A 17,397-nucleotide genomic window follows, 5' to 3' on the forward strand; every position below is an offset into this window, starting at 1 on the left:
TTAGTGCAGGGCTGGGAACACGTATGCAGCAGACTCTGGAGTTTCCTGCAAAATATACACTATCTCATGGCTCCAGCCTTCAGATTCTCCATTGGAAAACAAACAAACAAAACCATAGCTTTCCTGGCAAACTTATCCTTCCATACTTCTGCGGGAAGCTCCTCATAATTATTGGGACAGACCAATTTTGGAATTAGAAGCAGATACTGGGAAATAAGAAGTGGAATCCCTGGTTATAAAGTCATTTAAAAAACTAACAAAAAAGCAAAACAAAACCCAAGCGCACACACACACACACACACACACACACACACACACACACTGCTTGAGACAGTGATCTGGGTTTTTCTTTGTACTGCCAGGGCCTCGTCCTTTTCTTGATGCTTACATTTACCAAATAAGCAAGAGAAGGCACATACTATTCTCTTGGAAAATTACTATGTGCGAGATGTGAAATAAATAGGCCAGGCTATTTAAGCCATTCCTCCTGCCCCTCATTTGGTATTTTTCTCTTTAATAGGGTCTCACTAACTTTGCTTTGGCTGGCCTTGAACTTGTAATCCTGACTTATTGCAATCACAGGCATGCACCAACACCCCTGACTGGCAACTACTCTTATATTCCTAGCTTCTGGATCAACGATCCAAAGGAAGCACTTAGGTTAAATGCCTTATATTTTCGTAGGTTATTGTTGCTATAGATTTTCTCCTTTTTTTAAAGAGGTAATGTGTGCAGCAATCCATTGCCTCATGGCTGACAGTGCTTTCCTATGAGGACAGAGTACTTCTCCAGGCCATTTATAGAACTGGTCATAGTCTTGGGTCACTGGACAGGGAAAGGAGATGAAGTGTTTAGTTCCATATGGAAGTTTTATGAGGCACCACAGGCTTTCACCAACTTTTGTTATTTTCCCGTGGCCACAAAGAAGGCATTTCCCAAAGAGGAGTTCCTCCTTCAGCTTAGGTCCTGGGTGAGAAGACATGTGAGTCAGGATCCCAGAAATCTATCTGCAACCAAGGACCTGATGTGTGAGTTGAGACACATTTGTTGTAAGTCTCCAAGATTTTGGAGATTTTGTTATGGTAGAAAAGGTGACAATCAGCTAGCAAGGTGAGTTTATGGCTTTTGCCTTGGTGAGGAGTAGACTCATAAGAAGGAAAACTGCTCAAACATAGAAAGATCATTTAAGTGTTGAACGGCCACAGTGATGACAAAGGCACCAATTCTACATTTACAAAACACAGCTGGGTGGGTTGGCAACACACCTGTAATCCTAGCTACTCTTGAGGCAGAGATCTGGAGGCCAGCCTGGCTTGGGGGGTGGGAGGGAAATTCACACCCATTTTAATGAATAATAATCTGGATATGGTAACATGCACCCTTTATCCCAGCTACACGGAAAGTGTAACAGGAGATCATGGTTCAGGCCATCCCAGAGATAAAAGTGAGATACTATTCAAAAAATGAGTAAAGCAAAAAGAGGTGGCAGCACCTTTCTAGTAAGTACAAGACCCTGACTCCAAACCCTAGTACTGACAAAAAAAAAAAATTTAGGAAACACAAATAAATCCTCAGAACAAAATCTAACCACCGGGGCAGGACCTGGTGGTTCACACCTATAATCCCTTTTTGAAGGAATTGGTATGTGAAACACTTTTTTTTTCTCAGATAATTTAGAAATTTTCAATGTACCATTTTTCCCTTAAATATTGCTGTGCATGTTGCAAAACATCCACACTTTCCATTTCCTTTTTGTCCCTTAAGTTCCAAGTTCCACTGAGGCATTGAGAGTATGCTGTCTCAGGTTTCAACATCTACTTTCTTCTGAGCAGATTTTTAGTCTGCTTGCGTTGCTATTACAAAGTACTTGAGATTGAGTAGTTTGTAAAACACAGGAGTTTTTTTTTATAATAGTTTTGGAGGCTGGGAAGTCCAAAAATCAAGATACTGTCAGGTTTGTGCCTAGGCACCATGAACGTTGCTTCCTTCTGAGGAGACAAACGCCATGTCCTCACATGGTGGATAAGGTGGATGGGCAAAGGGGACTAGCTAGTGTCCTCCAATTTTTTTATAAGGTCATTAATCTCATTCATGAGGGCTTTGTCCTTGTGACTTAGTCACCTTATAAAGGTCCCAAGTCCTTTGGTTTATAATACATATATACATGAAAAGTCACAGCAAAACACCCTGTATAACTATCTGAAATAAACAAAAATGTATTTTTTTCAAAAATGGAGAACAGGAAGGTAAAACAGTTCCTGTCTTGGGGTTGGTACCTGTGGGAGGGGGAAGGATGTAAGGAAAGAAAGTCAGAGGGTGAATGTGATGGAAATATTATGTACTCAGGTACGAAAATGGAAAAATGAGACATGTTGAAAGTATTTCAGGAATGGGAGCAGGGAGGATAAAGGAGAATGACAGAGGGGGTGAATTCAACTGTGATATAAGAACTTTAAAAAATATCATAATGTACCCCCAGCACAACAATAAAATGATTTTTAAAAGTCCCGAGTGTTAATGGAATTTTATGCAGCCATGAAGAAGAACGAAATGTTATCATTCGCTGGTAAATGGATGGAATTGGAGAACATCATTCTGAGTGAGGTTAGCCTGGCCCAAAAGACCAAATATCATATGTTCTCCCTCATATGTGGACATTAGATCAAGGGCAAACACAACAATGGGATTGGACTATGAGCACATGATAAAAGCAAGAGCACACAAGGGAGGGGTGAGGATAGGTAAGACACCTAAAAAATTAGCTAGCATTTGTTGCCCTTAACGCAGAGAAACTAAAGCAGATACCTTAAAAGCAACTGAGGCCAATAGGAAAAGGGGAACAGGAACTAGAGAAAAGGTTAGATCAAGAAGAATTAACCTAGAAGGTAACACACATGCATAGGAAATTAATGTGAGTCAACTCCCTGTATAGCTATTCTTAACTAGCAAAAAACCCTTGTTCCTTCTTATTATTGCTTATTTGCTTATTATTCCTCAACAAAATTAGAGATAAGGGCAAAATAGTTTCTGCCGGGTATCGCGGGGGTGGGGGGAAGAGGGAGAGGGCGGAGTGGGTGGTAAGGGAGGGGGTGGGGGCAGGGGGGAGAAATGACCCAAGCATTGTATGCACATATGAATAATAAAAAAATTAAAATTAAAAAAAAAGTCCCACGTGTTAATCCTATCACATTGGGGTTTAGGTTACAGTAGATGAATTTTGGAGGGATGCATACATTCAAACCATAGCAAGCAGGATACATTTTTTTTTAAAAAAGCATATTTAAAATAAGCTGAGAGTCCTATATTCTCCACAGTCCTTATTGTCTGCTCTTTTCTTTGTGTTTTTCTTCATCTACCACTGGATTCCAAGGATTCTTCAACTCTTTGCCAAAATGACTGTCATAGGTACTTCCTGCAAGGAATTCAGTCCATGAGTCCAGGGGACATTTCCTATCTCTTGTCACATTCGTGAGAGCTGGAAAACCATGATAAACTAATTTCTGAACCTGAGATGGTATTTAATTCCAGATCCAAAACCCCTGGAGACTCAGAGAGGCCCATCCTTGGATGTATCTTTCTTTTTGTTGCTTTTCCTTATCCAGCTTTTACTTTTTTCAGAATGTCCAGAAATGTTGCAACTTCTTTTTCTGAGTAGTAAAAGATGACTCTCATGTCTTTGAATACTCATGTATCCGTCAGCTTCCTGTCACTGTGACACACTTGCTGGTACAATCAACTTCAAAGACAAAGTTTTATTTTTCTCATCATTTCAGATGTTTCAGTCCAGGGTCAACTGGCTACATTTCTTTGGGCCTAAGAACATCATGCAAGTGGGAGAGTATGATGGAGGAGGCTACTGACCATAGGAGAGTCAGGAAAGGGGACACAGAGAGAGGGAGAGAGAAGAGAGGAGGAGAAAAAGGGCTGGACAAGACATTCCCCTTCCCCTGCTCTAGTGCCTTGCATCTTCCAACTAGTCCCCACCTCCTAACTTCTCTATCTCCTTTCCCCCGAAATGCCACAAATTATGAATCCATCCAAGCACCTTCTTCTGAACAGTGTTATATGGGATCCAAGCTTTTGGGGACATCTCATATCTAAGCCACAATTCAGTTTCCCTCCTTTCTCTTCCTGTTCATGTGAGTCCATGATTTTTTTTTTTTTTTTTTTTTGAGACAAGGCTTTCCCTATGTAGCCTGGAAACTGGAAACTCATATCCTCCTGCCTTGGCCTCTTGAGTGCCGCAATGCCCAGCTTCCATTATTTTCTTTTACCCTCTAACACCATTTTTTTTTTTCTCCATCACTTCTAAGAGTAACACATTTATTAGGTCAAAAAGGCTTTCTATGCTCCCAGTTTCTTTTCCAACCGAGTTCCTCCTTCGACTCCTGAGGTACTCTTAGCTTGTCTATTATCATTTCTAAAGTCAAAACCATTTCATAAGTACCCCTCAATTTCTTCTTTAAGACACTATATTATTTTATCTGTTGATTAAGATGATTATGCAGCTATCATTGCTGATTTGATGCCAATCTGAATAACAAAGCAATGACATCCCAGTTACAGGTTTCCTTTGATTATTTATTAGTCTTAAGATTTATGATGATTTTATTCACACCTCCTGCCCCCCACCTTCATCAGTTCAAAATGAGGCTTTTTTAAAATCTACTAATTAATGACAATGTGTTTGGACCTATATTCCAGATATCTGAAATCTACCAGTTGATCAAAGTTTAACTAGTTAAGGAAGCAGAATTAATTTTTGATACATAGTCAGTACCCAGAGAAAGACTGCACCAAACTTATTTTTTCCAGGAATTATTTCTCTCAAACCCGAGATAGCTTAAATCAGTATTAAATAAAAAATCTGAGAAGCTCTGAATTTTATTTATTAATGTGTGGCAGTAAGAACCCAAAACCCTGAAATATTCTAGATAAATATCTACTTACTTTTACTTAGTTTGAAGTTAATTTACCCCATCCCAGAAAAAAAGTTATTCCATTTTTGCCATTTGGCATAATGGAGTAAACTTTCCTACCTGATAAGATGAATCCTTGGCTCTGTAAGTCAGTCTTCCCTATTACATGTATAATTCCATTTTCACCTTGAGGCCTAGACCAGAAGGACACTTCCTCAATTTAGGACATTCAGTTTTTGCTCTTACTGCTTTGCTGCCCAATGGCATAACCTGCTCTGGTTGTTCCCTTATTTGCTGACTACACAGCATACTATTGGCCACTTTAGAAGAATAGCTGTGTATTCTTTGGTTTAGAGTAGTTGTAAAGGGCATAGAGATACATTTATTAGATAGGCTCTCTGATTATTTGCTAAAGGAAAAACGTAGTGGAGAACAAGAGGCTGAAGATATACATGAGATGTAGATTGAGGTTATGAGGTCTAGAAGATAAAGGGGGGTGGGGATCAGAGACCAGATGGATGAGTTGTCTCAGACAAGAAAAATATCTCTCTAATTAAGAAAAAGAGACAAGAATTACTGCAGATATGTTTTATATAGGTGGAGGGACTCAAACATACAACCCTCAACTTCTTTATGAATAATATGTACAGCAGATGTTGATGCTATGCCCTCAATGTCCTCAACTGCAAGCTTGGGTCTGAGGCTTTCCTATGATGGGCCCATGTGCGTCAGATCAGAAGTACCAGCTGATGTTATAGCTCTTGCAAGACTTGATAATTCTTATATTCTTTAGCAATGAAAAACAGAAGTTGGGATATTGTTACTCAAACTTCTCCATTCCTTGGCAGGGGGTAACTCTGAGGTGTGTTCTACTTCCCTGAGATCTCTACTGGATCTGATCCCCAGTTACCTGGGGTGACAACTTGCTTGAAAAAGCGCACTCCTCTCCTGTTTTCTTCTCTCCTTTCCTTCTCTAATATTTCATTCTGGAATCACCTCCCAAATAAATGACTTGAACTTACGTTCATATTTCAGCTGTACTTTGGGGACATCCAAACTATGACAAGTCAGATTATATGCTAAGAAAATTCTCAAAAAAACTTTTTCCTGCCATTTTAGTCCCTCTATACTGTTGAGTTTTTTTTTTTTTTTTTTTTTTAGAACAGAGGGCTCTTTTTCCCTGGTATTGAGGGACATTGCTTTGTAGACTTTGCCAATAGCTTAATAAATAGCTTTAATTGGTACCTCCCTGAAACTATGACTATAATTTTGAATATGAGATAGTTACAGAATACAGAGTCAGATGGCAACTTATCTTCTAATGTGGACAATTACCACATCTATCCAAGTGCATAATTTGATTTCTTTAAAATGTATAGGATATCAAACCATTGAAACATGTAAACAATAGATATTTCAAAAGTCACTATTATTATTTTACGTGCAAGTCAGTCTATATACATTCTAATTTTTACAGCAGATAGAACTATAAGGACTATCATATCTTATGGATGAGAATCCTGGGATATGCATTTATGTGTCTAAGAGCCCAAGTTGAAATCTGAACCCTGGTGTTTATGGAAGTCCTCACTTTTATCCTTCAGCATCCATTTTGCCCAGAAGTTTGGAAACATTTTATTTTGGACTATTCTGGCTGAGAGTCCTCTCCAAATATAGCTGATCTTTTAGATCAGAAGTACATACACACACTGGCACACACATCGTATATTGTTTATGCATAAATACATACACACATGCATATACAGTATACCATATGTATGTAGATATATGCATACAAGTATACATAACAAATATGATTTAAAACAACTTTATCAAACTCCTCTTAATCAATCCTTTGCTTATTTGTAAATCTTAAATGACTAGGTGAGAGATCACTAGCTGTTTCAGGTTTGGACCTCTCCCCCTCTTTTTCTTCTTCCAGTTTACCTAAACTTTCCGGCTCTTCCTGTTTACTGTTTTTAAACCGTGGACAAAATACCTATCAAATAATATTTGTATTGTAATAATTAATAGGTTTAGTATACCTAAAAATGCATCTATCAGGTTTAACTGTTTTGCAGAGCACAAATGGTAACTAGAGGAAGCACAAATTACTTGATAGAGCTAGACACAGGATTTAACACTGGTTCTCTGTTCATAATAACTATACCTGCTTCAATTAAACTCAAATGATGGCTGGCTTATTGTGATCGTTGATGAATCCTCAATGCCAGGATTGAGTCTGGCACATTGTACTGCTGGATATGTTTCAGCTGAGTGATTGGAAGAACAAATTTCTGTTGAAAGTGAGTGACTGGAGTGAAAAGAAAATAAGTCCTAGTATAACAGGCACCCTGCCTACACTTCATTCCACAACCTGACCTCAAAGTAGGAGAAGGCCTGTGTGGGGAAGAAGCAGGTTCCTTTCCTCTCTCCAGGTTCTACCAAATTCATGCAGTTTCTGGTACTGGAATGTGCTTTGAGGACCCTTCTGCCTATCTGGGGGAAATGGACCTGTGCAGTCTTCTGAACATAGGAAAATAAGAACAAGGACAGTGTCAGTGTTCAGAGGAAAGATGGGGCACATGTTCCTTGTGAGGCTCAATTTTTCCTGCCAGCTCTCTGGCTTCCTGGAAAGGGACTGCCAACAAAGAGCAGATATTAAATGTTCCCTAAAGCTTCCCTCTGCCTACAAATGATATTTGGAGATGCAAAGTGTGCAAGCCCTACACCCTTCCCCTCAATCTGCAGACATATCAATGAAGGGCTCATCAACACTCATTGTGAACAGTACAAATGGAGCCCTATTGTAAACAGTACAAATGGAGATAGACAGATTTTATTTTTTTTAAAGAATATTTCTGATAAAGGGCACATCAAATGCAAAGATTCAGAGACACAATGGACCACTGGCCAAGGGGTAAGTCTTCTGGAGAGGCCAGTAGGTGTCAGGCCTTGCAGGGATGTTCCCCTTATGAAGTGATAGGAGTTTGAACTTTATCCAAAGGACAAGGCCACAAAGATTTCAGATGGGGAGTGACATGATTAGCTCTGAATGTATAACAGCCAACAGCAGTTGTGATTTTTTTTAATTTTGGTTCTTTTATTTATTTGTTTTTCATAGAATTGCTTTTTTAATCTTTTCTTTCTTTTTTTATTGTTGTGCTGAGGGTACATTGGGGCATTTACAAAAGTTCTTACACTGTATCAAATCTATCATAGTAGGAGTTGTGATTTTAACTAGATTTATTAGCCATGAAGTTTATTACCAGATGGTCACTCATGAACATGTGTGCCTGAGTGTGACTGGCAAAGTGTGAAATCAAGAAAATAGTTGTATATGTTCAGTTCTGTGTATAATAGTTTTTTTCTTCCATTAAAAATTGTACTTCTTACAGCCACTCTGGAAAAAAATTTGGAGGCTAATTAAAAAGCTAAACATTGATCTACCATTTGATCCAGCAATACCACTCTTGGGGATATACCCAAAAGACTGTGACACAGGTTACTCCAGAGGCACCTGCACACCCATGTTTATTGCAGCACTATTCACAATAGCCAAGTTATGGAAACAGCCAAGATGCCCCACCACTGACAAATGGATTAAGAAAATGTGGTATCTATACACAATGGAATTTTATGCAGCCATGAAGAAGAACGAAATGTTATCATTCGCTGGTAAATGGATGGAATTGGAGAACATCATTCTGAGTGAGGTTAGCCTGGCCCAAAAGACCAAAAATTGTATGTTCTCCCTCATATGTGGACATTAGATCAAGGGCAAACACAACAATGGGATTAGACTATGAGCACATGATAGAAGCGAGAGCACACAAGGGAGGGGTGAGGATAGGTAAGACACCTAAAAAATTAGCTAGCATTTGTTGCCCTTAAGGCAGAGAAACTAAAGCAGATACCTTAAATGCAACTGAGGCTAATAGGAAAAGGGGAACAGGTACTAGAGAAAAGGTTAGATCAAAAAGAATTAACCTAGAAGGTAACACCCACGCACAGGAAATCAATGTGAGTCAATACCCTGTATAGCTATCCTTATCTCAACCAGCAAAAACCCTTGTCCTTTCCTGTTATTGCTTATACTCTCTCTACAACAAAATTAGAAATAAGGGCAAAATAGTTTCTGCTGGGTATTGAGGGGGTGGGGGGGAGGGGGAGAGGGAGAGGGTGGAGTGGGTGGTAAGGGAGGGGGTGGGGGCAGGGGGGAGAAATGAACCAAGCCTTGTATGCACATATGAATAATAAAAGAAAAAGAAAAAAAATTGTACTTCTTTTTGACAGCACTGGAGTTTGAACTCAGGGCCATATGTTTGCAAGCAGGCACTCTACTACTTAAGCCACTCTACCAGCCTAAAAATTGTACCTCTTAGTTCAATGTGTGTTTTGGTCTCTGCAGTGGCAGCAAAGCTTCTTATGAGTACACGGTGCTGAGGCATGAACATCTAGTTTTCCCTTAGCCTCTTTCAGGGTTAAATTCTCTAAGGTTTTTTTCATTCAAGCTTATTGTTTTTTGCACTGTACATGTTGTATGGTATAATAATTTAATACATGCATACAATGTCAGTCCTCTAGTTTATAAGGTTATTGTTCTCAATCATGAGTGTGTTTCAGAATAATAAATATTTTTTTTTTGTTTTTGAGAACTCTAAAACACTGCTGTAAGTGACTGTTAATGAAACCATGTTGTGAAACATAGTTTTAGATGTCAGGGATTTGGGCCATGTGAGACTATGTAGCAAAAAAACAAGGCCATTATGAAATAATATTAAGAAAAAGATCAAAATTCAATATTGCATTCAGGAGGATTCTGGGAAAATGAAAAAATTACCTTTGATTCCATTTTCTAATTCTGCAAGAAGATGTAAGCTTGTCTCATCACGTTATGCAAAAGACAGGTAAGTTTATTCTGAAATCCGGGATTCCTGGGAGTGTGTTGAGCTTAAGGAAGAGGGCAGTTGACCTTCCTTGGAGAAAGCTCTTATAACGCCAGACAGGAAGGCGTCACTTTGGAACCTTTTCTGACAAGCTACTGTCAGACCACAAGTCTACACTGTCGTTTATGGAGGAAAATAAGAGCTATGATTGACCACTCATAGAGCAAAACATTGGCTTGAGAGGGAAGGAGGGAGAAGAACTAACAGGAACCATAGCACAGAGCTCAGGCTCCCTACACAAATTCTAGGAACTCAAGGCCTCATCCGCAACAAGCTGTAACCCCGCTTCTGTACCACAAGGGGGCAGCATCAAGAAGCGAGAGGCTGTAAACTGAGCTTAGCCCCAGGGTCCCTGAGTGTGTGCTTTCCGGTGCGCGCCCACGCCTCCATTCCAGTAGCTCGCTCCTGTCTTCCAGCCCTGCCATTCCTTTTCTCCTTTCCACCCCACAGCACTCCCCTTCCCTTAGTTCCCTAAAATGGCCTCAGAAGAATTGAGTAGAACTCAGGGTTCGGCTTTCCTTGGGCTCTTGGGCGGACAGCAGGTCCCAGTTCACTTACCTTTCGTCGTACTCCCTAGGGTTCCCAGGAAAGTCATATATAGGCAGTGACCCTGGACAGAGGTATTTATGTTGGGCGTCCAGGCTCTGACCAGGGACAGAGGCAAAGGGAGGTTTGTCCTGGCTTTGGGAAATCCGAGGAAACTGGGCACTGCACAGAGGGCGCATTTGATCAGAAAGCCTGGATTCTTGGAGAAGTCTGACAGCAGGCTTTCCGGATTACAGTAGCGGAGATCCCAGACTATGTGCAGTGGCTTACACAAAGAGGAATTTTTTGTGCCTCTTTTTCAAATCTTTGAGGGACCCGTTCCAACCTTTGACTAGTCCTCTGATGAGATCTCCCAGTTCCACCTCTAACCCTTCACTCAAGAAGAAAGGCAAGGGGAATTAAATTTACCCAGGAAAAATGTCAAGTGTGTGTGTGTGTGTGTGTGTGTGTGTGTGTGAAACAGAGAGAAGCTGGAGTAGAAAGTTAAGTTGGAGCCACACCATGACGGGGCTTCGTAGGCAGTCTGTGGAGTTCTGACTTTCTATTGAGGGCTGGGGGAATCACTTCCAAAGCAGAAGCTTGACAACTCTGGACCTGTTGTTTAGGGGCAGTGGTGTGGAGGGTAAATTGGGAGCTCAAGCACCGGAAGTGACCTTATTTGGGGTAAGATGAACTTGAGGCCAATAGCTACCCAGGTAGAAATATCAAGCAGGCAGTGGGTTACATGGCTGGACCTCAAGACAGAGGCTAAGAACAGAGTGGGCTGTGTAGAGAAAGAAGTTGAGCCTGGAGTGATTTGGGATCACCAGGAACAGCAGGGGGAGGAAACTGGTGTGCCTGTGGCTATCAGATAGTAGCAGGGAGCAGCAGCAGTCGCTGGATTTTTTTCCTTGTCTCTGCTGCATCTGGTTTCCATTCTACACCCCAGCCAAGCTCAGTTTGGGACTGATTTTCACATGGGTATTGAGAGATCCAGATGGCAGATTCTGTTCTGTTTTTTTGTTGGGGTCTGGGAATGATAATTCCTCTTCACCCCAACCTGCCCAATCTCTAGAACATCAGAACAGATTTCCACAATTGTCTCTGTTTAAAAAAATCACTTAGGGGACATTTGTTTTTTTACACAGATTTCTGGGCCCCTCCCCTGCAAACCCTGATTCTCTGGGCTTGGGGAATGGTGTTTTATCAGAGAAGTTTGAGAAGTGCTATACAGACCTAAACACAAACCCTTGTCTTGAAATCCACTTCTAGAGAGAATACCTGCCTCCTGCCCTAAATCAGATTAATAGTAGGTTTTAGAGGCAACCACAGACTGAACTCTGAGCCTGCACCTAAACCAGTCTAACCTTGATATGCACCAGAAGAGCTTGGGTCACAGTGGAAGGTCTGTGTAAACCTGTCTATTCTGTTGGGGAGTGGCTGAAAGCACTGGCCTGGTTGGCAGCATCAGCTTTGAAAATGGAGGACTATTTTTTTTTTTGTTTGTTTGTTTGGTTTTTTTTTTTTTTTTGAGTGAGCATTCACTTACCAAGATTAATAGGACAGTGTTAGCATTTGCTTATGTAGTGATGAGTCCTTTAAATGGGCTGGATAAGGTTTCAGGTACTTGGGAAGCATATATAAGGAGAACCAGAGTACAGAGGTGAGGGTTCAGGATACTGAAATATTCACTTTTCTTTTTGTAACTGTACTACTCCAATGCCTTTTCTTTTTGAGTTCTTTCTCTTCTCTGAGCCATGACTGAATGATGTGTCTCCCTTTCTCTTTCCTAGACCCTAGATTTAGAATGCAGAAGTTACAGCTCTTGGTTCCTTCAAATGGAACTTTGGTCCATCCAGCCTATTTCCTACTGGTGGGCATCCCTGGTCTTGGGCCTAACGTGCACTTTTGGCTGGCTTTCCCATTGTGTTTTATGTATGCCTTGGCCACTCTGGGAAACATGACCATCATCCTCATCATTCGCGTTGAGAGGCGTCTGCATGAGCCCATGTACCTCTTCCTGGCCATGCTTTCCACCATTGACATTGTCCTGTCCTCTGTCACCATGCCCAAGATGGCCAGTCTTTTCCTGACTGGTATCCAGGAGATTGAATTTAACATTTGCCTGGCTCAGATGTTCCTGATTCATGCTCTGTCAGCCATGGAGTCAGTTGTTCTGCTAGCCATGGCTTTTGATCGCTTTGTGGCCATCTGCCACCCATTACACCATGCTCACAGAGATTACTGTGGCCAAGATTGGACTAGCTGCTCTGACCAGGGGATTTGTATTCTTCTTTCCACTGCCTTTCATCCTGAAGCGGTTGTCATACTGCCAAAAGCATACTGTCACACACTCCTGTTTGCACCAAGATATTATGAAGCTGTCCTGTACTGACACCACAGTCAATGTAGTTTATGGACTCTTCATCATCCTCTCAGTCATGGGTGTAGACTCCCTCTTCACTGGCTTCTCCTACATCCTTATCCTGCAGGCTGTGTTGGAGCTGTCCTCTCGAGGGGCAGCACTCAAGGCTTTCAACACTTGCATCTCCCATCTCTGTGCTGTCCTGGTCTTCTATGTGCCCCTCATTGGACTCTCAGTGGTGCACAGGCTGGGTGGACCAACTTCCCTGCTCCACGTGGTTATGGCTAATATCTATCTACTGCTACTACCTGTGGTCAATCCTATTGTCCATGGAGCTAAGACCAAGGAGATCCATTCAAGGATTGTCCATATATTCTCACATGATGGCAGGCGAGAAAGATGCCCAACCTAGTGTCCTCAATACTACCAAAGACAAGAAGATTAGGACCTGTAGAATATCTTGGTGATTGGAGCAGTGAACCCACTGGACAGTTTGCTTCTGGTTATCTAAATAGACCTTTATTTCTGTCTCCAAGACTGTGTCAATACAGAACTTATGACCCAGTCTGGACAGTCATCCTAGAGAATGATTAATCTCTCTGTTATGATGTCCTTGACTTTTTCTCTCCCTCCCAACTAGAAAATGCACATAGTTTTGATACAGAAAGGCTATAAATGCCAGTTTGCGTATATGATTTTTAATTGCTGTCTCCCTAGGTGTTCATGTCAGTGGATCTGTGTTGACTATAAAACCTACTACTAATATCCCAAAGTAGTTACACAGTCATAATCAAGGGTTAGCAAAGAAGGTATTTGGGGGATAGTAATTGGAGGGCGCCTGTAACAGGAGAGGAGACAGTTGACATGAGGTTGTTAAGTTTTTTTTAATGCATGTGAGTGCATTTATGTGGACTCTGTCATTGTCCATCTGTGTGGTTTTATGAAGTCTATTAGCTGCATATTTTGGTTGTGGGTGTGAGTCTGTGGGCCTATTTATGCAGTCATATACTTTGAAAGAGAGAGAGAGACAGAGAAACAGAATCGGTGCCTTTACTGTGTTTATGGGGTATTTGTCAGTTGGTATGTGAGAATACTGTAAGGTGGGGAGTATCTTTATATATATCTGGTAAGAATGCTTCCCGTATCTTTTCCTCATATTTGTTACATGTGGGGACCACGTAGTGTTGTGATGGATGTACCTTTCAGCACATGCGGTGTTTACCATTGAGTACATGTTTATTGTGCACAGTGTTTTTGATATGAATGTAATGTTCGAAGTGTGTGTGTGACCCTTTTGATAATTTTTTAGTGCCTGTGTCTGGTGAATGTTTGGACACACTTCCTTTGTGTATTGGATATGGATTGTGTGGCAAAAGACTGAGTAAAAGGCTGGGTGCTATGGCTCGTGCTTATACTACCAACTACTAGGGAGGAAGAGATCAAGCAGATCACAGTTTGATACTAGTTCTGACAAAAAGTTGGTGAGACCCTATCCCAAGCAACAAGCTAGGTGTGGTGGTTTGTATCTATAAACTCAGTTGGATGGGAGGTGTAGGATCATGGTCTAAGTCCAACCCCTGAGCAAAAATGTGAAACAATACCCAAAAAATAGCTAATGCAAAAATGTCTGGGGACATGGCTCAAGTGTAAAGCACCCGCCTAGCAAGCTTGAGGCCCTGAGTTCAGAACCCAGCATTGCCAAAAAAAAAAAAAAAAGACTGAGTGCAACCATTGTGTTCCTGAGTTCTGACTGATGCATGGTTTCCGTGTGTGGAGCTGGGGGTGGAGGTAGGAGGTGGAAGAAGTCTGGCTTTGGGTAGCAGGCATAAATCCCAAAGTTGAGAGATACAACTCTAAGAGACCCAGACTGAAGTGATGGCTCTGGGAGTGAAAAGAATCACTATCCTTCTACTTCACAGTTTCTCAAAGGCCAGGTCCCACTTTCTTCATCCTAACGGGTTTCAGGTGCCTTTGCCACCTCTTCCTGTCATTCCTGCCTCCTCCACTTGGGCATTGGCCTTCCTAAGGCCCTGTCCTCCTGCCTCAGTAGCAGGTCCTAGTATCTTCATCTCTTTCCCTTCTCTTTCTTTCTGGTCTGCCACACATGTTTAAAAGGTCTTGATTGTAGGGCTTCTTGTTAACTCCTTAGGGGAAGCAAGGACCAGGGAGGATGAAGATGTGAGGGCAAAGACTCTGGCATTCCTGCTTTCTGCAGGCACACTCTTAACTTCCACGTGTTGGGATTAGGTTAAAAAAAAACCCACATTACAGAATTACAGCTAGAAAATAATGTAGATCAATTTAAGGTAGAGAGAAGAATACTGAAGTAGGGTTTATAAAACTTGGAAATACCTTACAACCTCTTTATAACTCATTTCCTTTTCTGTATAGTGAGAGACTACACTAGCAGTGATGTTGTGAAGCTTAAATATCATGAACATCCTTTGTAAACTGCAAAGTGTTGGAAACACAGATGGTCATCACATTTATGCTTGTCTTGAGTAAGTTTAGGAGTCAGCATTCACATCATGGTCTCTGTGAATGGTGCTTTGTGATTTTGCAATGGTCATTTGTGGCTTTCCTGATTTCTTATTACTTACTAAAAAGAAAACTCTTTTTTTGTGGTACTTGGGTTTGATCTCAGGGTCTACACCTTGATCCACTCTATTAGCCCTTTTTTGTGATTTTTTTGTTTTTGAGATAGGGTCTCACAAATTATTTGTCCAACCCGGCTTCAAACCATGATCCTCCTGATCTCTGCCTCCTGAGTAGGTAGGGTTACAGACATGAGCCACTGGGGCCCAGAAAAAAAACCCAAAGCCAAAACAAACAAAAGTAACCCATCTTGTTATCTATTAATAAAAAACACCTCTTTATCTTGTAATAAATTGTTTTCACAAAGCTTCAAGGGGTTCCTTCTGATGTCTTTATCAGGAAAAGTGACATTGTGGAGTGGGAATTAAATGAGATACAGTTAAGATTGAAACTTTGATTTGGGGCCAGTTACTTAACCTACTGAATCTTGGTAATTTTGGAAACTAAAAACACTATAAAATGGAAATACAATATAGACCCTATTGGATCATTGTACTGATTAAATAGAAAGTAATTGATAAATACTGGTGATAATAAATAATGAAGCCAACGGTGTGAGATGTGCTAATTTCATTTTAGGAGATGGTGTTTAAGTGCAGTAGCCATTAATTTTCATGACCAACTTCTTTGCCAAGACCAGAAGCTATTTCCTTGTGTAGTTGGAAAGTGTCAGTGGAGTTAGACTTTCTTTCTTAGGAAAGTTTGGGATATCTCTGAATTCTCTAGAATCTTCCTACTTAAATATGGTGGTTAGGAACATTGTGACTTTGTGGAAAGACTTGGCTAACTGCCAGACTAGATAGAGCAAGTCTGCCAGGCACCCACAGTCTCTGCTTTTCTTTATCATAAAACATAAAAGTTCTGCAGTTTTACTGGATGTTTATTTCTCTGCCATCGATTTTGGGTAGTTGTATCATAACTGTCTGTTTCGCCTCAATTGTAGAACTTCAATATCTGCATAATAGTTGTCTATTCCTCCTGAGGAGAAGAACCATATTTTATGACTCTCCATGTTTTCAGAACCTGGCACATAAAGTGCTGGATGGCTGTTTAGCTAGGGTTGCTCAGAGTCAGGAGGAGCCAGAGGCAGTTCTGGTTTGCCTTAAACAAATTTAGTCTTGTGTTCCTAGCCAATCTCATCTCTTATTCCTTTCCCCATAAATTACAGTCTTTCGTTTGACCTGTGCTATTTTATGAAGTCTCCAAAGCACTTTCTCCAGCTATTAATGATTAGTTGTGGTCTAAAAACATAATATTTTAGATATAGCTCTCACTTTACAGATAAGAAAATCAAATTTCTGAAGTTGTATCCACCCCAAGATCACACAGCTGAAAGCAGAATTAGTGACTCAATTCTACGTCCTTTTCCCCAACATTATAACCCTCGAACTGCAGATCTAAACATTCTGTTATACATGGTGAAAGGTGCAAGAAACCTGCTAGTGGGGTGGGGCTACATAAGAACCATCCTCTCGTGCCATACCACATTTAAGTGTTGCACCGCTATGCTGCTATCTTTCTAGGGCAGGTGATTCTTCAGGTTATATTTACAACCTCTCTATTCTCATCTTCAGTGGAAAAGGAGATTCACATTTTCTCCCCATGGCCTTCCCCCTTCTAACCACATTACTTAGCATAGAATGAAAAGTATTTGAACAACCCATTTATATATGAATTTAATATAATGTAATGCACCGTAAACTGCTGAATGTTAGGGGAGCATGGCAATAAAGAGCAACTAATGGGGGTTAATTTGATTAAAGCACAATATACAGGCCTGAAGTGCCAAGGCAAAACCCCCTTGGACTATCAATATACACTTACAAGTAAATGAAAGACGGGAGGGTAAAGCAGGTCTTTTCCAGGGGTGGATACCTGTGGGAAGGGATGGGTATAAGGAAAGGGTGAATGAGGGTGAATATGGTAGATATATTTTGTATTCATATATGAAAACAGAAGAATGAAACCTGTTGAAATTGTTCTAAGAAGGAGGGGAGAAGGAAAGAGGGGGAACAATAGAGGGTGTAAATCTAATCAAGACATA

At 40.8% G+C, this 17,397-nt stretch overlaps 1 protein-coding gene across 1 annotated transcript; it reads left to right on the forward strand.

Moving 5' to 3' along the window:
* The first annotated feature begins 12,200 nt into the window (after window positions 1-12,200).
* On the forward strand, window positions 12,201-13,170 carry LOC109699184 (olfactory receptor 51D1-like). Its single transcript, XM_020183775.2, is given in 2 exon segments — window positions 12,201-12,622; window positions 12,624-13,170. Coding segments are annotated over 2 exon segments (969 nt in total).
* Window positions 13,171-17,397: the final 4,227 nt, after the last annotated feature.

This window comes from Castor canadensis, chromosome 1, assembly GCF_047511655.1.
Source record: "Castor canadensis chromosome 1, mCasCan1.hap1v2, whole genome shotgun sequence".
In the NCBI taxonomy this organism is placed as follows: domain Eukaryota; kingdom Metazoa; phylum Chordata; class Mammalia; order Rodentia; family Castoridae; genus Castor; species Castor canadensis.